Source organism: Typopeltis vanoorti, chromosome 4 (genome assembly GCF_054136105.1).
Source record: "Typopeltis vanoorti isolate ZY-2024b chromosome 4, IOZ_Tvanoo_1.0, whole genome shotgun sequence".
Classification (NCBI taxonomy): Eukaryota; Metazoa; Arthropoda; class Arachnida; order Uropygi; family Thelyphonidae; genus Typopeltis; species Typopeltis vanoorti.
The window spans coordinates 117,840,933-117,867,466 of record NC_143552.1 but is presented as its reverse complement, the minus strand read 5'-3'; the positions used below and the strand labels follow the sequence as shown (position 1 = coordinate 117,867,466).

At 36.4% G+C, this 26,534-nt stretch overlaps 1 protein-coding gene across 2 annotated transcripts in view; it reads left to right on the top strand.

Moving 5' to 3' along the window:
* LOC150107633 (uncharacterized) overlaps nt 1–26,534 on the top strand; it is a 271,977-nt gene that overhangs the window by 97,431 nt on the left and 148,012 nt on the right. For both annotated transcript variants that reach the window (XM_090391984.1, XM_090391983.1), the window contains one exon: nt 21,216–21,319. In XM_090391984.1, coding sequence (XP_090248110.1) covers nt 21,216–21,319 — 104 coding nt within the window. The remainder of the gene's footprint in view (nt 1–21,215; nt 21,320–26,534) is intronic.

Genomic DNA, 26,534 nt, shown 5'->3' with positions numbered 1-26,534 from the left:
TTCAGGACAATTGGAGGAATGCCATCAGGGCCAGGAGACTTTTTTTGTGTCTTGCTGATTTCTTTCTGGCAAAAGGATATGGTTGGCATTGTATGTTGGGCATCTGGAATGGTTGGGGGACATTTGCCATTGTCGATTGCATGTGCATTGGAGGCAAAGTGTGAGGCCAAGAGATTAGCCTTTTCTGTAGGAGATGATGCAATGGAGCCATCCCATCCGGATACGATAGAGGTGGGAATAGTGTTGGGCAGAAGTTATGGCTGATTGCTTTGGTGAGAGAACAAAAGGCTCGGCTGCTAATTTCTTGTTTTTTGCTCTTTCGAACTCTATTTAGCGTTGATTGTTTTTTTGCATTTATTTTGCGCTTGGGTATAAGCTCTAAAGAAGGATGGGGGTTCTTGATCTGAGCCAGTGATGGTATGTTTGGTTTTTTATTTGTACTGCCTTGGCACATCTTTGGGAAAACCAGGGTTTAGTTAGGGAATGGCAAGTCAGAGTACTGTGGGGAATGTATGATTCCATGCCAGTGAGGATTACTGTGGTTATGAGTTCAGTGCATGTGTTTGGGTTGGAAGTTCGGAAGCAATAGTCTAACCATGGGAATGAGGCATAGAAGTTGTGGAAGCTGTCCCACTTTTCACTGTTATAATGCCAAACTACTCTTGTATGGGAGTGGCTGTGTAAGTGTTGTTGCATGGGGGGGAGATGAGCGCTAGGTTGTGGTCAGAATTGCCTAGTGGGCCCTCTACTTTCACTGTATATTTGGAAGGGTCATTAGTCAGGAAGAGGTTTAGGGTGTTTGGAGAGTGGTTTGGGTTATCAGGTATTCTGGTTGGCATCTGAATGAGTTGTAAGTTCATTTGAAACATTTCCCATTAGTGATGGCAAATGTTTCAGCATCTCTGCCTGCAAGATCTGTACAGCTGGAGGAGGAAAGCCAGTTGGTGTTGTGGACATTAAAATCTCCTAAGAGGATGATTTCGCTGTTGGGAAAGTGGGACTGGAGAAAGTCAATTTTTAGGGAGAGGAAATTAAAGAGCTCGGAGTGGTTGGTTGCATTTGGCGAGCGATAGAGACAGCATATGAATTTGACTGAATTGGGCAGGGATATTTTCATCCAGAGAAGAACAAAGTTAGGTGATTCTAGGTTGGGTGCTCTCTCTGGCAAGGTATGTCAGAATGGATGTATACACAGCCTCCACCCTTGGGTTGGCAGGTTCAGATGAATAGTGCTGAAGGGAGGTGAGATCTGAGTTTCTACCTGAAAGAGTAGGTGGGGTTTGATAGACTGCAAGTGGTAGTGGACACTATTAAGGTTGGAGTTTAGGCCACGGGTGTTGATGAAGTGGATTTGTAGGGTTTATGAGTCATATGTTTGACTGCAAGGGGAGGGGGGGGTCCTGCACGTTTCCTATGCAGTGTCTGCATATTGGTCACCATGGTGGTTTCTAGTGGCATCAGTTGGTTTTTATACCAATTTAACTTGTCTGTAGTCACCATTTTCACGTTTTTCTGCAAGTTGTCTTCAAAGATGGCATCCTTGTTTCCTTTGTGCAAATGATAAATCTGGGCAAGCACATGTGGGACTGGGGACAAGTGTCTTTGAACTTGTTGATCGCTGCTATTAGTTTTGATGTGCGTGTCGCAAGTCACTTTTATGAGGCGTGGAAAGTTCTTTCCATCCTTGCTTTTGTTTTTGGGTCCGAAACGATGGCACCTGATGATATTTTTATGGTCGATGTCGCATTCTTCAGCTAGTTTTAGTGCTTTTCCGTTTTCTTTTTGAAAGTTCAAAATGGCGGCGTTGAATTTTTTGTTTTTGGCCTCCATCGAGTTATGCACCATTGATGCAATTACTTCATGGATTTCATTTGCGGGGAGGGATGAACTTGCGTTGCGCCGCTGTTCATCAGTTGATTCGAGCTTGGTTTCTAGTGTGCGTATTTTGGAGGAGAGTTTCGTTCATAACACTGATGTGTTGTTCAAGACTTTCCATTCGTTTACCTAAGTTCAGGAGCTGTTTTGCAGACAGGAGGCACAGCCAACAGAAATAGGGCTTGTTAAGGTCGATATATATCTTGTGTGCCATTTCATCCATTTTTGTGCAGGAAGCATGTAACCAGTGGCAGCAGAACTCGCACATTATACCCTTTTTTTATCGCTGATATCGATTTTGCAGCTTTATGTGTTTGTCAGCAATTGTCGGTGCTATGCTGGCGAGACATGGGGTGCTTATTCGTCATTGGCTTTTGTTGCCGCCATCTTTGCTTCATACGGTAGGCATATACGGGTGCTTGTGCTGAGGTTATCTGCTTCTTGGTACCCGCTGTTAAGATTTCCTTTTGGCATTTAATTTGAATGGAAAACTCTTGCAGTAGCAATAAAATGCTGGAGCACTACTTTATAGTAACTTACTCACAGATGCCCAATTAGGAATGAGGACAGTATGGCTTGCTATAAATTCACTTGGTATGTGTCCTGATGAGAGAAAGGAATTAAAACTAGAATGGGAAGAATAAAATCCGAGGCCTTGCGATAAATTTTTATCCCTAAACCATCAGGTCGTGGGGATTTTCTTGTCTGGCATTCTTTATAGGCTGTGGTAACTTCAGATGCTGTAATGGGTCTGTTAAGCCTTGGATATGAACAGGAAAGCCATTAATGTTCCAAGAGTTATAATTTCCAGCCATACCATTGTCTTCAAGCAGATTTTTATAGTGTTTTTGAAAGGAGTCAAGGATGTCTTGAGTGGTGGACATGTCTTCTCGATCAATGCAGATTTTAATGATAGTCCTTTCTTTGCAAAATTTTGTGAATTGTCTATTGAAGAATGCAGCTGAAGGGTTATCTGCTAAGTGCTGCTGTATTCTTATATTAAAATTTCTTCTACTTGTTTCTGCCTTTCCACTTCTATCTCTATGTTAATGTTTCTAATAATGTTGCTACATTCTATACCATTGCAAAATTGTTGGAAGTTTTTCCACTTGGTTATAGTATAAATTAAAGATACCAAGAAATTATATACTTAGTTTAATCCTTTATCCAAGTGTAAGCAAACAAGTTTGCTCCTGAACTATTTTCAGGACTGAGGCAGCTTGTATAAAGAAGCTAAGACTTCACATTACTTGCCTCAGTCTATACCATTACGTTGGTTTGTTATGAACCAGCTTCTCTTTTTATATAGGTCTTTCAACTTTTTCCTTTTGAGGAAAGCCTGTTCCTTTCCCCATTCCATCATTAATATTATTCCAATTTCAACAGAGGGTCTGGAATTTGGATTAAAAGATCAACGAAAAATTTGGTGGAAGTCTTCATGGTCCAGAACACATACTTTTTCATGCAGTAGAATGGGATTATGATCTGACATTTGATGTCAAGATGTTTTATCTGAATTATCCTATTTATAAGGGAAGAAGATATATAAATTAGATCAGGGATCGGCAACCTTTTCAGACTCATGGGCCACATTCAACTTTTATTTTTAATAATCGGGCCGCAAGCATTTAATTAACACTTGTGGCCTGCAAGCGAAAATAGTGAGTGAAAAAAATACTTAAGTTATCAATTTTTATTATATCAATCTTGAAAAACACAGAAATATTTTAAGTACGAGATATGAAACAAGCATGAAAATGAAACTCGATGAAAAATTATCACGTAAAAACAAAGTAATATAGTTTATGCATCGCAATATGGAGCCTCCATCGTTCAGTCAGTATAGATGAAGCCCTTTGGTCGGAAAGACCTGGGTTTGAAGGGGGGGAACCCTCTCATACAGAGGTGGGGGGTCACCCTGTAACTCGGGTTTTTCGTCCCCTGCAACAGGCAAACTGGCTCTGTGAACACGTACGAGTATTAGTCATGAATATGTCCCAGCCATATGCCAGTCCCAAGCCCAGATAAAATGTGTGTGTGGGGGGGGGGGGGGGAAGCATTGGTGTGAACTACCCTGTAAAAATCTCACCAGGAATACTTTGTGGGCAATGCCTACAAAGTCACCTATGATCTGAAATGACTGAAAAGGTAAAACCAGGAAAATCACAAATGTATAATTCGTAGTATAACCAAGTGGAAAACAACCATTGACTATCTCTAATCCAGAGAATTTTAATAATAAGTTGTGACACATTTTGGCAACTCGTATATATAAATATGACTTCTGCATTACTTCCACTTTGGTATCACCACCTCTGGGTCTGGCTCCCACTGATGAGATCTCAATAAAGGTCGAAATCAGTCTGGGTAGTGACCCTTCCTCTAATGTATAGCATTATACGGATTCGCAAGGAGATGTGCTTTGCATTATGGGATACTAAGACAAGTGATGTGAAGTCATACCACTTTTGTCATGAGGTGTCCCATTCCTGAAATTACTTCAGGCACAAACTTTGTTTGCTTACACTTGGATAAAGGATTAAACCAAATATATAATTTGTAGGAAAATCACAATGTGTGTGTCTGTGTTATCTACCTGCTTAAAGCAACTTTATTGATTGTTTCCCTTAGCCAAATTATCTATATCCACTTTATAACCTGAGGTGCAAATTTGAATCTAGGCATGCAAATGTTCGTCAGCCAGTTGAGAAGAAATTTTATTTTTTTTTTAAACTCGTGGCAGAAAATGCTTGTTTACAAATGTATGTGCTGCTAATGCAACTATCATCTTCTTTGCGAAACTGATTAATCCTTCAAATTTTTTTTGATAAGCATCGATAAAATTTTTTGGTATTTTCTAATGAAAATGCGTTCTTTAATGGTTCCTTGTGTTGTAATTCCAAAACTTCCATCTGTAGTTGGTTTGGTACGTCATCAATGTCGACATTAAAAGGTTCAAAAATAATCGCATTTTGATGCTATTTTTATGAAAATCCACAAATGTTGTTAAAAATTCTGTTTGTAAATCTTCAATAATACCAACAAAAGTTTCCTTTTGTGTATGCCATCCAACTGTAGATGCAGATTTGCAACATATATAATGATGTAAATTTTCTTCCATGACATGTTTCTTCAACGTAGTTTGCCTTCAGAAGCTGTCAAAAAACAGTTCTGCTAATAATTTACCTTGGCCCTGTAGCTTCAAATTAAGTTCATTAAGGTATGTTGTAATATCTACCATATATGCAAGTTTTATCCGATAGTTGTGGGACAGTATTTTTGTGTTCCATCATGAAAATATCTATTTCTTCACGTAAATTAAAAAATCTTTTCAGCACAGCACCTCTACTTAACCATCTAACAGCTGAGTAGTAGATAACGTCCTTATACTCCAATTCTATTTCTATCAAGAAATGCAAAAGTTCATCAATCTCGGTTGTCGTCGGATGAAGTCGCCTTTGCTATCCCCCGCTCATGATGATTCACACAATTGATTCGCACCAAGTTGCACAGCAATATCACGAAGTATAGGTATAAAATAATTTTTAATTTATTATTCATATTATAAAATGTATTATTTAAATAATTCAACATATCATGTAAGTATGGTCAACCTTTTATGGGCTGCCAAAAATGCACGTTTGGGCCACATGCAGGCTGCTGTTTGCCGACCCCTGAATTAGATCAATATGAGTACCATTGTCAAGACATGTTTCAAACTGTGCATATCTCACTTTTTTACTCCTGGGGTGTCCTCCTATTTTGTTTAATGTGGGGTTTTCAATACAATTCCAGTCTCCAGCTTCTATGATGTAGTGGGCACTGTATAAATATGGCTCCAATTCCTGGAAGAATTTTTGTCTAACTGTTCAATTGGATGGCGCATGAACATTTATAAACCTTATTACACATCCACAGTATTTCCAGTCTATTGTCAAGATTCTCCCTTTTGCTTCCCCTGGATATTACAAAATGACCCAAGGAGGGAGGGAAAGAATAAGAGCTCCTCCTCCAGCCCTGTTAAATCTTCCAAAGCTCCAATAAGAAAAAAGTGGATACCTATGTATTAAACTTTTTATATCTGCAGAAGTATGTTTCTTAGAGAAACAAAAACCTGATATTATGGCATAGCATAAGTTTCCATATAGTTTCTTGTTTAATTTGCCTGTGGAATCCTCGTACATTTAATAAGGCAGTGCAGAAAGGAGATGCTATGATTAATGGAGTGTCTGGTGAGTCTTCAACTTCTAAATCTTGGATGAACCTGATGAGGTCTTCAATCTGTGAAGGAGCAACTGTGTAGCCTGCTTCTTGTAAATTGTTTTCCAGTTTTTTACAGTTGCTTTCCATTATTTCAATTTCATGCTTATCATTCTTGATTTTGAAGCTAGTTATTTTCTTATCATGTAGATGGTAATTGTACTGAGAACACTTTGAATCAGTAAACCCTTTATTAAATTTTCTTTAATTGTATCTCTTACTTTCCCTTTATTTGCATGAGTTGGTTCTTCATAATCCATAAACTCTTCTGAGCTTGAAGAGTTTTTATTTGATGATCCACAGCCTTCTCCATCTTTACATTTTTTATTACTTCTTTTTCTTTTAGTTGTAGTTCCTTTTTTTAATTTTTTTCATTAAATCATCTTTCCTTTTTAATGAGCTTGTCTACATATTAAGTTCTTTCAGTTGTCTTACTTGCTTTTCTGTTTCTTCTCCAATTTCTCCTTGTAGAACAGTTGCATGTTTTTGCATTTCGTTTTGTACCTGTTCAGATGTTATACTAGATTCATTATTGGTAATTTCAACTGATATTCCATCTGTAATTGACTGGGAAAGTCGCTCCTGCTGATCTGGAATTTTGGGGCTAATTTCCAGCTGATTTGGTCTTGCACTTTTTGTGATTTTTACAAAGTGTAGTTTGTTTAAAAGTGCCATCTTTACTAGACTGAATTGGAAGATCCGGGAATGCTTCATTATGCCTCTCTGATATATACGGTGTTATAATTGGCTCTATCAGTGCTTCCACTCTTTCAGCAAAAGATCTAAAAGGACAGGTGTTAATGTGGTGTTCAGAACTTTCTTTTGAGGCACTAATTAGCAATATGTCCAATCTCCATGCAGTTGAAACATTTAGATTTGGAGCATTTACCATCCAAGTGATCGTATGAACCACAATGCAGGCATTGTACTCCAGGATAGTTTATCATAACTCAGGTAGTGCCGATGTTGACAAAATTTGGTATGGGCGTCTTCATATCCGTTGTGACGGTGACATCACCAGAAAACCAATTTAGATCTTCACCTGATAAACCCTTTCATATATTACTAATCTTACCCCACTTTGAAAATGTCTGTATAAGAATTTTATGACTGTTCTCTATATGTTCCATCGGAAATCTTTCAATTTTTACTGTTTTTACCTGGCTCCCAACCATTACAGGAATAATTGCTGCCTTCGAAAGTAAAACCCTGTAATAGTTTGTCCCTTGTTTCCACATCTTTAACTACAATTAAATATTTCCCTCCACCATAAGGGATGAAAGAATAAATCTTATTTGTGCCGACTATCTCTATTGAAACCTTAGTTACCCATCTCGCTTCTTCACATCTGGGAATTTCAGTTCCTAGAGTTTGCACCCTTGGAGGAATTAGTACCATTATCTCAGGTGGGGAAATGACTATAACCAGGGCTGGTCCGAGAGTATCTGATGCCCCTAGGCAAAGAAAATTTAGGCATCCCTATACGTTGTCTCTCTATATGTATTTTGTCATATTCACATAAGCACACATACACATATGGATATTTATAAAAATAAATAATCACCCCTAAGCGATTGCCTAGGTGCGCCTAATGATAAAACCGGCCCTGACTATGACCTCTGTATTTGATTGTAAGAGAAAAAAAACCTTTTCAGTCATAAGACTGATAATTAAATAATTCCAAGTTAATATGTGCATTACAGGATTACTTTTGGCCATGATACCTCCAAAAGTAATCCTGTAATGCAGATATTAACTGCATTACCAGCTTTTTTTTATTTTATTTTTTATTATTATTTTAAAAAAGAAACCATTGCTAGTGGGGACAAAACTACCACCTATCACCAGTAGAAGAAGTGAAAAACAAAGAAAAGAAAACCAAAGTACTTGCCAAAAACTGAGATCTCATCAGTGAGAGCCAGACTGAAGGTTGAAGTAATGCAGAAGTCATATTTCCATATATGAGTAGCCAAAAGGTGTCACACCTTATTATTAAAATACTCTGGATTAGAGATAGATGTTGGAAGTTTTTCCACTTGGTTATATATGAGTTGTCTATCTTTATCTTGGCATCTTTAATTTATAAACAAGCTAGTCAATCTCACAATAGCAAACCTTTTGGCACCACCCTCTGAATAGTCTGTCATTGTAGAACAATGACAGATAGCCTTTTAAGATTGATAACTACTAGTATTTAATTGCTGTCTTGCAATTAAATACTAGTAATTAAATACCAATATACCATTAGCAAATATTACATCTTTCTCAAGATTATATGGTCTGATTTATGCACCCAGATAGCTTCTGTTCTTTCAACTAAAATAATCTTGGGAGAGATATAACCTTCTTGTGGTGCACCCTGTTATGTATCAACCTGGATACTGAATGAATGAAGATGGGCTAGCAATTTGGGGTTTAATTGATCAAATTGTATTCTTATTGACTTAAACCACACGTAAAATGATGGTACAACATGACAGCATTTCATGCTGGCTGGAGCATTACTTGGTTAAACAAGGCCCTCATTGTTTTTGTCAAGGAACCAAGGCGAACAGCAAAATGTCAGCTCTTGAAACGCACCTAAACTCAAGATCAGTACTATCAACATAAGAAGCCTGAATGGCAAATAAATGGAATTAGCAGAAGAATTAAATAAGTACCAGATGGATATGATTAGGGGTGACTGAAACAAAAAAGACAAAAACTGGTGATCTTTCTAAGCAGTAAATACAAAATGTTATATTCAGGAAATATAACCTGGATTAATTTTTTGAAGCTTTGGAAAAAGCAACCCCACAGTGAAAAAGGAATACCAGAGTAGGAAATGATTGTCAGACATACAAAAATATTTTGGGAAAATTTGGAGAAAAGAGCAAAGCTAATAATAATGGCAAATACCTGTTGGTTTTCTACTCAAGACATGAACTGATTATTACTAACACCATGTTCCAACATAAAAATGTTCATAAATTCACATGGAGAGAAGAGGCAAGGAATAAGAAAAGTCTTATTGATTATGTTGATGGTGATGGTTTCTCATAGTGCAGAACACTAGAATTTGAAATTGGAAGTGATCACCATTTAGTTTTGAGCAGGATAAAATTTAATTTCATAATGAAAAGAAGAACATGTAAGCAAGTTTTAAAGCAAATAAAAGTTCAACATCTCTCAGTTGTGAACTATACACTAAAATACACAAACATTATTCAAGAAATCGTGAAAGAGTTTGAGAACAGGAACCAAACATTGATTAATTGAACCAGAGAGGATGTGGCGAGGTTGTCTGCAAGGATAGAAAAATCAGAACTCCATGATGGACACAGGAAGTTAAAGAGACAGTGAAGGAAAAGAAGAAAGCATATCGAAAGTTCCTAGCAAATAAGTCAGCTTATGCTCTTAGAAGAGAATACAGAGACAAATGTAAGAAAGCTAAATACTGTGTAAAACTAGCTAAACAAATGTTATGGGAAGACTTTGGCAAGAACATAGAAAATAAATATGTCATGGGAAGACTTTGCCAAGAACATAGAAAATAAATATCGGAAAGGTGGGTAAGATATTCTGGAGGCTGTTGAAAAAGCTCAAGATTGTGGAGGAAAGAGGGGTGTAAAGGGAATTAGAGATGATAAAGGTTACATGAAAACTGGTGAAAAAGATATCCTTGATGTATTATTATTACAGGCAACTCCAAGGAGTCCTTAGACTCATCAAGGGAAGCCCTAAACATCATATCAACAACTATTCGGCATTTGCACAGTATCTATCATACTTTGCTTTGAACTCATTTATAGTCATGGCACCAACAACAAACTCTGGCAGCTTATTTCACTCTCCAAGTAAAAAACCTAGTTCTATCACCGTTGCTAACTACACTCTTGCTCGGTTTCCATGGATGGCCCCTAGTTCTCCCATCACCAGACCTGTTCTGAAAAATTTCCTCTGAATTAATCTTGTAAAAACCCTTCAGTAATTTGAATGTCTCAATCATATCACCCCTTTACCGCCTATCAACCAATTTCTGAAACCCACAGATCTTCAATCTGTTCTTGTAAGGTTCATTCCATAGACCAGCTATCATCTTGGTCACTCGCCTCTGAATCCTCTCCACCTCCTCCCCATCAAGAAGAAACCCAGGGGCTCAGATCTGGACACAGTAGTCAAGATGGGGTCTTATGTATGGAGTAATTACTTCAAAAAAATTGCTAAATGAAACAAACAGTGACAGCACAGTGATAAAGAACACTCTACAGGCATGCAATCAGGAATACATTAGAGAAACCATCAAAAGCTTGAAATATGGAAAGACAAGAAATAGATGATATTTGACCAGAAATGTTCAAGTATGGTATAAAAGTCTTGCAGTGGCTGCACTGCATAGTTCAAAAGGTTTGGACAGAGGGATGAATTCCAGATGATTGGAGTAGAGCTCTCATAGTACCGATATATAAAAAGAGAAATAAAACTGAATCTGAGAATTAGAAGTTTTCCCTACTGAGTGTTCCTGGTAAGATTTATGCAAGTATACTTGAGAAATGGTTGAGAAGGATTGTGGAAGGGAAGCTTGGTGAAGAATAAGGATTCAGGCCAAATAGAGGCTTTCAGGATCAGATTTTCACTTCATGACAAATGGTTGAGAAATGATGGGAATATAACAAAGATCTGTGTTTAAGTTTTGTAGACCTGCAAAAGGCATATGACAAGGTGCCAAGAGAAAAGATTCAAAATTCTACAGCTGTATGGTGTCAATGGGGCATTATTAAGCAGTACATGGTCTTCATTTGAGTTGTAAGTCAGCAGTTTGAATTGCAGGAAGTATAGAAACATGGTTTGATGTTAAATCTGGTGTCAGACAAGAACATATGTTATCCCTTCTGTTATTTGTTATCTATACGGATTGTATTAAGAAGGAAAATAGTATTAAACCTGATATCAAAATTGGAGATATTAATCTCAGCTCTTTAGTTTATGCAGATGATATTATACTTTTAAATAAATCCATTACAAGTCTGCAAGAATAACAAGACAAAGACAATGAAAATAGGCAGAACATTGAAAATTTCAACTGCATCGTGAATGGAGAACCTATTGAAGAAGTAAAATTTCAGCTACTTGGGTACCATTTTTAGTGAAGTTGGCAAATTAAATATGGAAATAGACAACATAATCAACAAAGCTAGTATTATTGGAAGTGAATGAACTGAATTAATTTATATGGAATAAGAGAGAAATTAGTCAAAACAAATTAGCTGTATACAAGATAGTGTTCAAACCAATTTTAACTTATGGATCTGAGAGCTGGGTCAGAAATAAAACACTTGATCAAAAACTAGAGACCACAGATTTGAGAGTCCTGAGAAATATTAGGGGCATGAACAGATGGCATCAATTGCAGTATCATATTAAAAATGAGGATATTAGGAAAGAACTTGACATTGTTAGCATCCAGGAATGTGTTAGCAGAGCTAATCTCAGGTTGTATGGTCACTGAAACAGAATGGAGAGGAAAGATTAGCAAAACAAGTGTTCTCTGCCAGGTTGGCAGGAAAAAGAACCAGAGGAAGACCAAGGTATAGGTGGATTTATACAATAAATATGCCTTAGAAGAGAGAAAGATCTGATAATATTGGCTTCTTGACAAATAACATTGATATGGAGGAAAATTATTGATAGGAAGTTTGTGATGATATAAGTTCTTCATGTAGTGCTATCATAATATCCTGTACACGTCAGGAATTGGATGATGATGATGATGATGATAAAATAGGCAGAATATCTTCCTGTGTGTGTGTTTGTGTGTGTTGGTTTCTATAAATGAAAAAAGATAGCGAACCATCTGAAAGCCAAGTGACTAATGTCTCAAGAAAAGGCAAACCTTTTTTTTTCCCTACTGTGAAATGAATTTTGGGGTGTTGGCTATTTAGACAGGTTTAAGCAGTATCTACAAAGGAATTCAAGGTGTCTGTGGGGATCAATTGATAAACACATCAACAAAACATAACCACATTAAGGGCTTGTATGTAGCTGTGGTAAGTATTTTGTTTTCGAAGTGTTCCATGTAAAAGTTAGCTGGGCAGGGAGGGGGAATCCATAGCAGTATCATTAGTCTGCTTGTAGATATATCCTTGTCATCTAAAGTAACCTGCATGCATAGTAAATTTGAATAATTCAAAGATATCAGGGAGGAAATTAGACTTTATTAATTCTAGTGTGTATTAGTGGTACATAAGTAAACAAAGACGTGACATCGAAACTAACCATTATATCTGTCACTAACCATTAAAAATACAATAGACAAAGTTCATTGACAAAATTAGTTACCTGGCTTTCAGATGGTCCACTATTTTTTTTCCATTTACAGAAAACCAACACACACAAGAAGATATCTACATCATCTTCCAGCTGTGGCTGTTTGTTCTAATGATGCAGCTCTTTCCAAACATAAATATCGCACCAAACTTTTTTTTGCCAATGGATACAGCTCCTACAAAATAAAATACTACATGGCCTTCTTACTTCCCCCTCCTTAAATACAAGAACAAAATCACTATTCTCTTGTTATAATTCTGTTATGTAATTCTCAACCCTTCTTTGTCGTTTACTTAATATTCATGAATAGTCAACTGCCGCCATTTATTTATTTCTATTAGATCTTATTCTCACGCTCTATAGTGTAACAAATTTATTAATTTTATGACTGTGCAAGTTAGACTGTGTCTTGAGTGCAAGATTATAAGAATTTAAACTAAAGACAAAGCAGTTATTTCAGCATTATAGTACTCCCACAGATACGAGACCCTTCGACACTTCTGCGCATGTTAAAAGAAGGAGAATCCATTCCGATAATAGGGTAATCAATCTGCATTGTGGGATGGGTGCTTATTATTACACATTGGAAAATTTATCTTAATTTATCTTTTATGATCATTGTAGTTTTTAAAGTGGTAACTATTTTGCTTGTATAACAGTTGAAAAATTTTACTTATGAAGCACATGATTTTGTGTGTTGATGACCAATTCGTACATTGCCTTATTTTTTTCTCCCCTTCAACATGAATTGACTCTTCTTGACAGTCTGCCAACGACAGCTCTCTCTTCTGTGTTCGGACTATACCCATTTATGTTAATCTTTACCTTTAATTAGTCATGACTTGATTAACGATCACCTAAACTTTATCTTATGCAGGTTCAAAATTTTCAGGACATTGCAACTACAGAATTGGTCTAGTGTGTCGTTCACAAACCATTTAATTAAATCAAAAAGGAATATTTATACAGATTGGTTCACATTAACATATATATATAATTCCATTACAAGTTTTGTCAATTTCAGTTCTTTCCGACTCACACTTAATTCTATGTTTCTTCCCTTAAAGTTAAATCACAATTTTGAGAGATGTACGCATGTGTACATCTCTCAAAACTTCCATATAGGGTCATGTATTGACATTCGTACGACATACTCCGCACGTTTTTTGAAATTGCAATACATGGACGTGGGTTAAGCATTACATAATGATGTCATGTGCCACATTATTATAACAAAGGCCTATGGTTAAGTTATTACAAATACAAAATTATTGCAGTCAAAAACATGATGATAAGTTACATAGTAACATATCATGAAAGATTTTACACCCTGTGTACAAGGTACATCTGAAAAGATAGCCAAAGTACTAATAAAATATAACCTTTGCACCACATTCAAACCGCTCGTTATATTAGCAACTCTGATCTGCTCTTCTAAGGATAAACTCCATCCCTGTCATATCTTGGAGTGTATGAAGTTCCACACGACTGACCTGGCCTGCTATGTGCAGACAGGAAGAATTGTTAACATCTGCCTTGAAGAACATAAAAAATACATTCATTACAATTATTATGGCAAGTCTGGACTTGGCAGACCATGCTTTGGACATGCCTTCACACAGGATTGGATGGAAGAAAAGGAGTGTGCTTTATAGAAGTCATTACAGGTACACAAGATTATTTTTCGAATCAGCCTTGGCTATGAAGCATTCTCCTAACCTGACAGTATGGTTGCATTCTTCTTCTTGAGTATTCTGCAATTGAGCAGGTTCTTCTTTTAGCAGCAGAAACTTTCCTTCCGGTCTCTTCTGAGCCTTCTCTTTCAAGGTTGTGTACCTGTCTCCATTCAGCGTGTCATTTAACAAAGGAAATGCCATCAAAGGAAAAATAGACGGAAAAAGAACATCCTCTGGATCTTTTTCTGTCTATTTTCCTTCGATAGCATCTCTGATGATTCCATTTTCTCTCAGAATATGTCTGATCCAGTTTCCCTTGCTTCTTTTTATCCTCCTTAAAAGACTTCTTTCTTCTTCTACTCTTTTTAAGACCTCTTCATTAGTTATTTTATCTGTCCATTTGATTTTTTCCATCCCTCTCCAAATCCACATCGCAAAGCTTTCCAAAATCTTAATTTCTGCTTTCTTCAATGTCCAAGTTTCAGCTGCATAGAGGGCAACACTCCACACATAACATTTTATTAGTCTTTTCTTTAGGTTTCTATCCATTTTCTATTAAAGGCATCTCTTTCCATCATTATTCTTGCTTTTATGTCACTTTTACATCCTCCATCACTGCTAATAATGCTTCCTAGATATTTAAAATGTCTTTATTTGATTAATTTTTCCCCATTTATTCTGATATCCATATTTGCCTCTTTCCTTGCTATTTTCATTATCTTTATTTTTCTGATGTTAATTTTCATAATTGATACAAGATTCCAGTAATCTGTTCAATAGATGTTGTAGTCCTGTTTCAGTATTTGATAATAATACTTTGTCATCTGCGTATCTTATTGCAAATATCTGTCTACCTCCAATCTTTATTCCTTCTTCCGTATTCTCCAGTGCTGCTTTAAACATTGCTTCAGAATACATGTTAAACAAAATGTGACAGAGAACAGCCTTGTCTTACTCCTCGTCCAATGATACCTGGTTCTGTTGTACCATATATATCTCTCACCATGGCAGTTTGTCCCATATATAGTGAAATAATTAGCCTTCTGTCTTTCCAATCTATACCGATCTTTTCCATTACTTGCACCATCTTATCCCATTTTACAAAGTCAAAAGCTTTTTCAAAATCTATATAACAGATATTAACTTCTCTTTATTCACTTCCAAACTTCTTTCACTTATTATTCTTAACAGTCCAATTGCATCTCTTGTTCCCCTGCCCTTCCTGAAACTCAAACTGATCTTCAACAAGAAATTCTTCCACTTTAGATGTAATTCTTCGTGTTAAGATTCTCATAAGTATTTTTGATGTATGGGAAATGAGGATTATTGTTCTAAAATCCTTGCAGTTCACTGCATTACTTTTCTTTGGTATAAATATTAAGGCTATAAAATCTTTTGGTAGTACTCCTTTGTTATAAATTAAATTTATTATTTTGGTTATTTCTACAGTTTCTTTCTTCTGAAGTTGTTTCAGGAATTCTGCAGGTATTTCATCTATTCCTTCTGCCTTTCCACATTTTAGTTTTTTAATGGCCATTTATACTTCTGTCTTCAAAATCTCTGGGCCTAGATCATCTTCATTTACCTTCTTTATATCTTCTAATGGCAACTCATTTGGTCTATTTTCCTTGTCATATAGATGTTCAATGTATTCCTTCCATCTCATTAGGATTTTATCTTCTTCAGTTATGATTTCTCCATTCTTATTTTCTATGCCTCTAGCTCGAATTCCATATCTTTTGTGATTCATGCTTCTTGCTTTTTCATATAAAAGATCATACCTTCCCACTCTCTCATAATTTTCCATTTCTTCACATTGTTTTTTTAAGCCAATCTTCTCTATTTCTTTCTGCTTCCCTTCTCAATTTGTCATTCAGGGTTCTATATTGTATTTTCCGTTCTGGGGTGTCTTTATTTTTCCAATGTCTTCTTTCTTCCATTAGAGAAATCATCTTATTAGTTAACCCGAGTTTTTTTTTTTTTTTTTTTTTTTTTTTTTTGTAGCTCTTACATATCCAATTTCTTCTTCTGCGATCTTCTTTATTTTCTCTTTAACTTGTTCCCATTTCTTTTCTGGATCTTCAGTTTTGACAAAATGGTTGCATTAATTTGCAAAAAATTTGGAGATTGTTATCTTAAGATCAACTTTTATATAGCTGTAATATTTCTTTTTTATAACATTATAGGGTGCCAAATTAGGACTTTAGATCTTGTGTCAATTACAACTTTAAATGTTTCATTTGTTCTGTTTTCATTGTCACATGTTGACTGTAATGTGTTCTGAAGATGCTGGCTTGAAATCCAGCAAAATATAAACCAGTTAATAAACATCTTTTATATATATATATATATATATATATATATATATATATAATTTAGTTGGTTTGGTGTTGTGATACCATTAAAATAAGTTATACATAACATTCAACACCTAAGCTTGTCTATTAGATAGAAGACCAACTGTTCTTAACTAAAGTTGCCTGTGCCAATCTCTATTGGATGCTGTTCATTCATCATTTGTCCCTGAATCAGAACCTTCATTTTCCGTCAAAAAATTTCCAACCTTGGATAAAATTCACCTTGAAAAAGGGAAAAGGATAGTTACCCTTTTTGGATGCTCTTCTTATAAGAGAAACAGATGATACCCAAGTCCTGTATGCATACCACAAGTCATCTTTCCCAGGTAGATACTTGCAGAAAAAAAATCATGCCATCTGTTACAGAAATATTGCATTGTGTAAATGTTATTAAGCAGTGCCCATACAGTATCACTTTTGGAAAGAACTGTGTACAGTCAAATCAGATGCAACAAAATGGGTACATTCTGAAAATTATTTAAAGAATCATAGATAATAACTGCATACCATCTCAAATCATTCTGCATTTGAAAGAAGAGTTCTATCAATGATGTACTTTAGAGGTCTCCAGAATATATTAAATAGTTTCAGTTCTATATTCGCATCTATTTCTGCTTTCCACCAACACAACAGACCCCCCCTTATCTTTGCCCAGAGTGTCTAAAATGCCATACAAATGCAGTTTCTCTCTTACGTTAATCAAACAAGTCATTCAACAGACATAAGGATTGAGGGACATGAAGGATACATTTAATGTATCATGTCTCACAAGTTGAATTGGCCTAAATGATGTTCAGAATTTTTTGGAGTTGTTCAGAAAACTACTCCAAAAATTTGTGAGACTAATATTTTCACTGCATCAAAGGCATTATAATAGGATGATAACATGCATTCTCTGGTATTCAGTCTTTATTCTTGAACTCTTAGTCAATTATTGAAGTTATTTTTTAATTTAAATGGTGTGATTGAAAGACTTAGGCATTGTATTCATAGTTGTGCTTCACAATATGAACACCACCAAAGGAACAAAAAATTAAGTTGCGTTGCTAATCTTTTATGGATTCAAATAAAACATCTTTAGAGTACAAAAATATGCTTCTTATTGAAACAACACAAATATGAGGTGGTTGTCGAAAACATCTCAAATTGGAACTGATAAAAGGAACTAATGTCCTGTTGTACCCTTTAAGCCCAAATGAAAGAAAGTTTATTGAGAGATGTTAGCTTAGATGGTCTTATAATGACCTTTCCCAAATCTTAAGTAAATTAAGGCAGTCATACTTATTGTGGCCAGGGAAATTTCTTTACAGCTGATGCTGACACCAGAAATAATCTTCTTTCCCCTTTCTTCCTCCTTCCCAATCATTAATCCATCCCATGTAGGCATACTGGTCCTCGAGCATCTAGAGCAGTGGTTCCCAACCTTTTTCCACTTGTGTAGCCCTTTTAAAACCATTTCTATAAATTGTATCCCTTGTTTTTAAAATAGTGGAAATGAGGTTTTCCCATGATGATCTAGAGCATAGGTTGCCAAATTTTTTCAGGCCACTGCCCACTTTGCAAGACATAAATTTTGTAACGCTCCCCCATTATAACAGTTTGAATAAAACCATATTTCAAATATTTGAGACTGAATAAAACCATATTTCAAATACTCAGTACTGTACTGTCGACAATTCTTCTTATATTCAGACATAATAAGTAATAAAATTTGCAAAAATATTCACAAAATAAAAGATTTATTTACACTTTTTATGACTCCACTTATCTATCTCACTTTTGACTGATGATTGTTGGCAAAGCACACAAAAAATAACGAAACTTATTTCCTAAACCACTTGTATTTATAGATTTGAAATCTAGTCCGAATCGACTTGCATGCATTGACTTGTTTGCGATACCATCGTACTCATGCTTTGAACAAGTCACTGCAAGCACCCATATTCCTGTCAAAACAAGCTGAATTGAGTGAATTACCTACGTAATAGTTGACCAGCATACTACTAGTTAACACTTGTCTGCTGCGTGGATAGACTAAAGCCTGTATGGCACGATCAATTTTTACAATAGCAAAAAATGAATACATTTTTTAAGTATATAAAAAATAGAAGTTAAAATATCCTGTATGACACGTTCAATTTTCTCATTGACATAGAAAATTGACATCTATTTCTATCTGGCATGGTAAATTTTCAAATGATTAAATAATTGAAATAGAAAATTGATAAAAAAATTGATGATGTAAGTAATTTCTTCTATAAAGAGCCATAGACCGCCTGAATGCCCTCAAATGCTTCTGATCCCACTATAGCCCCCCCCCCCCCCCCCAGAAGGCTTCAGTGCCCACTGGGGGTGGCACCGCCCATTTTGGGAACCTATGATCTAGAGCTTCCACCTGTCCCAATTTCCATAACATTGACAGGGAGGGTTTTTTTTTTTTTTTTTGCTCCCACCTATAGTGCCTTTTGTACCCTGGGTAGGTTAAAGAGGATTTTTTTCCTTCTTTTTTTACTGATTTTATATATATATATATATATATATATATATATATATTTTTTTTTTTTTTTTTTTCTTTCCAATTTTATTATTTTTTTGTAAATTCTTTGTAAAAGAAGATTTAATGCCAAAAGAAATTCATTTGAAGTTCATAAAAGTTTATGGGCACTCTTCTCCTTCATTTTCGACAATTAAGAAATGGGCTGCCGAGTTTAAACATGGCCGTGCCAGCCTTGAAGATGATCCACGTGAAGGACGTCCAAAAAGCGTAACAACACCAGAAATCATTGATCAAGTGCACGATATAGTATTGGGTGACTGGCGAGTCAAAGTTTGTGAAATTGCTGAGACTATAGGCATTTCAAAAGAATGTGTAGGATATATTTTGCATGAAGAATTGCAAATGAGAAAGCCGTGTGCAAGATGGGTGCCATGCTTGCTCACAGCAGATCAAAAATGCACTCGCATGAAAAATCTCTGAACAGTGCTTGGAGCATTTTAACAAGAATAAAACTGATTTTGTGTATCGATTTATTACTATGGATGAGACTTGGATTCACCATTACACACCAGAATCCAAACAGCAGTCGAAACAGTGGACAGAAGCCGGTTGTTCAGTGCTAAAGAAGACAAAGTCAGTTCCATCAGCAGGAAAGGTCACGGCAATGGTGTTTTTGGATGCTAAAGGTGCATTTTGTTTATTAATTATCTTGAAAAAGATAAAATAGTAACTGGGGAATATTATTCCGATCTTTTAACCAGACTAGAGGAAAACATTTGTGAGAAAAGACCCAGTTTGCAGAAGAAAAAAATCATCTTTCATCAGAACAATGCACCTGCCCACAAAAGTGTTGCAATGGGAAAATTAAGGGATCTGCACTATGAATTGTTGGAACATCCACCCTATTCCCCAGATTTGACTCCCTCTGACTTCTGTCTCTTCCCAAAACTAAAACTCTTCTTCTCTGGTCAGCGTTTTCTTTGAATCAAGAGGTGATTGCAGATCTTATTGAGAACCACTACAGGATGGGATAATGGCACTAGAACATTGCTGGAATAAATGTATTAGTCTTAAGGGAGATTATGTTGAAAAATAAAAATAATTTTGAAATTATAAATTTGTTTTTTCATTGTTAGGCCAAGGACCACCCTCATATCTAATCCAAATTCTTTACCTTCTTCAGTTAGTAGCTGAAATTTGATTAACTTGTTTCTGTTTTCTGCTATGGTATCATCAGAATATCTAAGATTGTTGTATTTTACCATTGATACTAATTCCTAGTTTTTGTTTTTCAATCTTTTTCATCACTGTCTCAGTATAGACAGTGATGCCCCCCCCCCCCCCCCCACACACACAGAGGATTGGATGGGGAAAAGACACTTTCTTCATGTGAATCACTGTGGGTGGGAAGACTATTCCTGGCATCAGCTGTGAAGCATTATCCTCATCCCAGTAAGTATGGCAAATTAATTTAAAGATTTGTGAGACAGTCATATCAAGACCATCTGTAACCTAACCTCTGTAAATAAACTTCCTTTTCTTTCAGTTAAAATATGAGATGTTTCTGTGACTGCTGAATTATAGTATTGTATTCAATAATAAGCATATTTTTGTATTTTTTGAAGATGGTAGCTTGTGAAATTTCAAAGCTTAAGAAATAATTTTTGTTCTTTTAATATTCATACTGTGAAGTATAACTATGAATTAAAATTGACTTTAAACAAAATCTACAAGAATGAAGAAGAATGAATTCATCATTTGAGTAGTTAATTAATAAGAAATTATTGCTTGTATTCTGATAACATGTTTGTCATCAGAATACAAGTCAAATTCACCAGTATCATTAAGGCCACAGTTAACAATTGCCCATGGGGTTTGTTTAGCTATTTTTACATAGCTTTCCCACATTCTTTGAAATAATTCTTTACGAATATTCATTGCCTTACTAGTGAAAAATTTCTGATATGTTTTCTTCTTTTATGTTCTTAAATGTATAGTGAGTGAGTTATTAATTCTGCACTCATTTCTTCTCAGTGAAGTTGAAAGCATGTGCATAGCATAATGTTTGAATGAGGAGTACAGTATCTTATATGCATGCTTCTCCATTTCCTTTATTTTATATAGAAAACTTGTTTTCTCACCATATTATTATGTGCAGAAATTTTCAAGAACTTGTCTTTTGCATTAATGTTGCTGTAATTTTTTATACCCTGTGTTTAATCCATAATTATTTTTATATTCCAGCCAAGACCAAACACCTTGAAGAGAAAGGCTGTAGAAAATTTGTTTTCCACTAACAAGTTATCGAGACTTGGTGATGCCGTTTGTAAATACAGCAGTGATGATAGGTATGCATTGAGATGTTAATTTGCCTAGTTTTTATGATTTGTATCCATTTGTATTCCATGTACTGCAAGAATGACCAATAAGACGGTTTTAGAGAGTATGAAGACAGAAGGCTTCTTGGAGGCAATGATCGCTACACAGAAGTTAATGTACTTTGGACATGTTTATGCAAGTAGACAAATTATTGGAAATGGCAGTTATGTTGGGAAAGATTGAGGGAATAAGAAGAGGAAGAGAACAAAGAGTTGGATGGAAAATATAAAAGAACTTACCAGCTTAAACTTATAATTGCTGTAAGAAAGAACAGGAGGCCAAGTGGGATAGGGAGCCTTTGTTCACAAGATCACTAAGGATTGAAAATGATTGGATGGCACATGACAACAACATCCATTAATAGGTTTAGGCATAATTGTATCAGTGTAATTATTATAATTACACTGATACAACACATCAGGGGATTATTCCTTAGGATCACAACACTTGTTGCATAAAATTGCTTAAGCAACTTTTGACCCTTAAGGATCAAAGCCAGATAACCAGGAGAGACAAGGGCTTCTGACCTAATGTCCAATCCTCACATTCTTGTGGTGAACCCTGTTACTTTAAATGCATGCTATAGTGAACACTATAATGAAATGTTGCACTATGGAAAAGTCCCATACCATCAATGCTATTTTAAGTTCACTATTAAAAATAGTAAAAGCTCAAAACTTTCACAATACTGAAGTGAATATCCCAGCAAATGTCATGATCAATAGACATAGGAAATTGTATATTGATGACAGAACAAATGCAAACAATAATAGGAAAGATGTGTGTGAAATTATAAAAAGGAAAATGTAGAATTAATGTATAAATTTTGATATATTGTGTTAGCCTAAATGATAGTTGTGGCAGGTACGAATGAATTGAAAGGAGATAAATTTTTTATGAGAGAGGACTTGAAAGTATTGTTAAAGGTAGCGAAAGAAAAGAGTGACAGAGTTAGGATGGTGAGTGTTGCCATGGTACGACAGAGAGGAGTTTAGAAGGGCCATAATCACAAATGACTTTATGCGCAGGTTATGCAGACGGTGTGGTGTGGAATTCGTGGACGTGTGAATGAGTTTGATGGAAAAAAAGAATTTATACAAGATGGATGGCCTGCATTTGAATGGATTCGGTGTGCGGAGATTGGAAAAAGTGTTGCTGCATGAAGTGAAAATGGATATGCAGAACCTGGGAAACTAGAACTACCAAGGAGGGGGGGGAAGTGGATATGTGGACATCAGTGAGACAATTGAGTGTAAGAATGTATATAATGTACCCGAACTAGTACTAAGGACAAGAAATCAGAATGGGATAGTTAGAATAACGCATCAAGATATGGGTGGGACAAAGGGACCTCTGCAATTCATTTATACTAATGCCAGGAGTATTAGGAACAAGAAGGAAGAATTTTTGGCCTTGGTTGGCTCTTCCTGGCCACAGGTTATTGGAATTAGTGAAACATGGCTGACGGAAGACGATATAGTTAGTGGGCTATAACCTACACATTCTATCCCACTAACTATATCGTCTTCCGTCAGCCATGTTTAGGAGGTTTAGTGTGTTTAGGAGGGACTGAGAGAATAAAATGGGGGAAAGAGTGTTATCGATGATAGCTGATGAACTGCAGCCAAGGAGATTTGAAGTTGTTTTGCAGGATAGTGAAAAGAGTTCATTTGAGGCTATCTGGTGTGAGATTGAGACTGGCAGAACAAAATATGCAGTTGGGTGCTGCTATAGACCAGGTGATGAAATAGATGGTGGAGATAGTATGCATAAGCAAATAGAAGCAATAAGTGGAAGGAGGGTAATTAATATGGGATATTTCAACTATGGTAACATTGATTGGAAGGAGGAGAGGGCACGAGAGGAAGGAAATGGATTTTATTCAGTTATTAAGGGATAACTATCTGAGACAGCATGTAATTAAAAATACTAGGGGTTTGAGAGTGCTTGACCTGGTAATAGCATCTGAGAATTTGACTGTAATGAATCATAAGATAAGGTGAGAGTGATCATCAGGTTGACCTGGGAGGTGGCTAAAGGTGTGGAATTTTCGATTAAGACAGGGTATATGTGGAATTACCGTGCTGGCAAGTATGACAAGCTTAGGAGATTGCTTGGTTCAGTGCCATGGCACGTAAAGCTGCAAGGGCTGGATGTTGATCCGAATAGTAAAACAAGTAGGGGTTAAATGGATGAATAACACCATTAGGCTTGAGCTGCAAAAAAAAAAAATGGCTGTGGAGGGAATTTAAAGAGAAAGGTGATATGAAGGCACACAAACGGTAAAGCGCAGGCCAGAAGGATAACGAGTGTGGTAAAAAAAAAAAAAGCAAAAGCGGATTATGAAAGGAAACTAGTATGCAAGCTAAGGAGAATCCCAAACAGTTCTTTCAATATGCTGCAAGCAAAAAAAAAAACTGTACACGGCAGAATGATCTTGAGGAATGCCAATGGTAAGGAGGTCACTGAATCAGTCAATATAGTGGAATTACTGAGTGAGCATTTTGCAAGAGTATATCATCCAGTTGGTGAAAGAATGAAGGAACCATTAATTTGTACAGGAATTGTGATGAATGAAGGAACCATTAATTTATACAGGAATTGTGATGAATGAAGTGGAGGTGAATAGTCTATTACAGAACCTTAATGTGAATACATCTGTGGGATTGGATGGTATACTGGCATGGGTCTTACGTGAAGCGGCTAAAGAATTATCAGTGCCCTTGACCATGTTGTTTAATCTGAGTCTCGGGTCTGATTTAGTCCTGAAAGTGTCGAAAGAGGGGAAAATAGTTCCACTGCATAAAGGAGGATCCAAGACTACTGTTGCAAATTACCGACCGATCAGCATATCAAGAGTCATTGTCAGGGTCTTGGAGAAAGTAATCAAGGGAAAAATACAGGAATGGATTGATGAAAATGAGATACTGTACAGGGGACAGCATGGCTTTGTGAAGGGTAGCTCATGCCTCAGTAACTTGCTCAAGTTTTATAACACAGTGACAGGTGAACTGGATAAGGGTAATGGGTTTACAGTGATACTGCTGGACCTGGCTAAGGCATTTGACAGGATACCACATGGAATTCTAATCCGTAAACTGCAGCATATGGGAATGGATATGGGGTTGGTGTGATGGATAGGTGGGTGGTGGAGGAGAGATATCAGAGAGTAGTTTATTCAGGAGTAGAGTCCAAAAGACGGCCCGTGACTAGTGGTGTGCCACAGGATTCTGTTCTGGAACCACTGCTGTTTAATTTGTTCATTAACGATATAGGGAAAGATGTAAGAGGAACAGTTCATTTGTTCACTGATGATGCAAAGTTGGGTAGGGCAATAGTGAATGCAGAAGATGTCAAAATCTTGCAGGATGATTTGGATAGATTGGAGTTCTAGGCTAAGGTGAATGGATGTCAATTTAATGTGACAAAATGTAAGGTTATGCATTTTGGGGTGAAAAGATTAGCAGCAGTATACCACATTGGTAGAACTGTACTCCAGGAGATTGATGAGGCCAGGGACTTGGGACTGTTGGTGGATAGGGAGATGAAGTTTAGGGAACACATTGCAAAAGTGGCTAAATCAGCTCAACTCACTTGGTTGTTGAAAAATACTTTGATGAGCAGAGACAAGCAAGTTATTGTTCCTCTGTACTGAGCCTTGATAAGACCTCATCTCGACTACTGTGTCCAGATTTGGTCACCTAAGTTTCTTCTTGATGGGGAGGAGGTGGAGAGGATCCAGAGGCGAGTGACCAAGATGATAGCAGGTCTATGGAATGAACCTTATGAGAACAGGTTGAAAATTTGTGGGTTGCAGAAATTGGTTAATAGGTGGAGAAGGGGAGATATGATTGAGACATTCAAATTGCTAAAGGGTTTCTATAGGATTAATTCAGAGGATATTTTTGAGATCAGGACTGGTAGTTGGAGAACTAGGGGACACCTACGGAAGCTGGGCAAGAGTCTGGTTAGCAAGGGTGTTAAAGGGATCTTTACTTTTAGACCGGTGAATGAGTGGAATAAGCCGCCAGAGTCTGTTGTGGATGCTGTGACAGTGAGTGAGTTCAAGTCGAGGTATTCTGTGATAATGTCAAATAGTTGTGTGGACATGATGTTTAGGGCCTCCCTCGATGAGTCTAAGGACTCCCTGGAGTTGCCTGTAATAATAATGATGATATAGATGACAGATCTTTGTTCTGCTGGCTGACAGATCAGAATATTTACCCACGGTTTGTGGAATTGATAAGTAGAACTTGTGGATAGAGTTAGCTTTCATTGCATAGCGAGTAGTAAAAATTTGAATAACTGAAAATTTTGAGTTTTAATAATAGTCAGAAACATTTGGAACTTGAATCACTCTTGATGAGCTTGTGTAGCTCTGGTTGTGGCGTTTGCATACCACAGTGCTTGATTGCACAAAGGATGACTTCTTGGTTTCAAATCTAGTTGGCGACTAGAAGAAATTTTTCTAATCCTTTTTTCGACCGGTTCCTGGGTTAGTTGATCTCTGGCACGGGCGAGCGAGTTTTTTCTCCAACGAACTTGGGTTTTTCGTCCTGTAAACTCAAGAAAATTGATTGTAGAACCCACATTATTTCAGACATTAAATACAAGTGTTAGGGACCACGAGGTGGCGGCACTTGTTGAGGCGTCTCTCTTCACTGCATACGGCTTAATTAGTGATAGCCTTGGGCCAGCTATCTCTGATTGGTTACCAGTGGAGATTGAACTGCCCACTCAGTTTCCAAAAGTTAGATAGGGTTAAAACGGCCTTGCCTACTCCCTATATATGGGAATAAAAAGGCATCAGCTGGTTTTTTTTTTTTTTTTTTTTTTTCACTCTTGATATACACCATCCTATGAACTTCCCTGACACTGTCAGTAGTGAATGTTGATTGGAAGCCAGTGGGAGAATTACCCCTCCTTTTGTGAAATTAGAACAAATATTATTGTAAATTTTCATTGAAAGAACCGAAAGAGAATCATAATACTAATTACAATTTGATATTTGACCAGAAACTCAAATATTAAGGTATATAAATTTTACAGCAGTTGTTACACTGCATAATTCAGAAAGTTGAATTAAGATGATTTGAATAGAGCTCACATATTACCTATCTATAAAAAGTGAAATAAAACATTGTGAGAATTACAGAAGGGATTCTAGAAAGTGCTTCAGTTAAA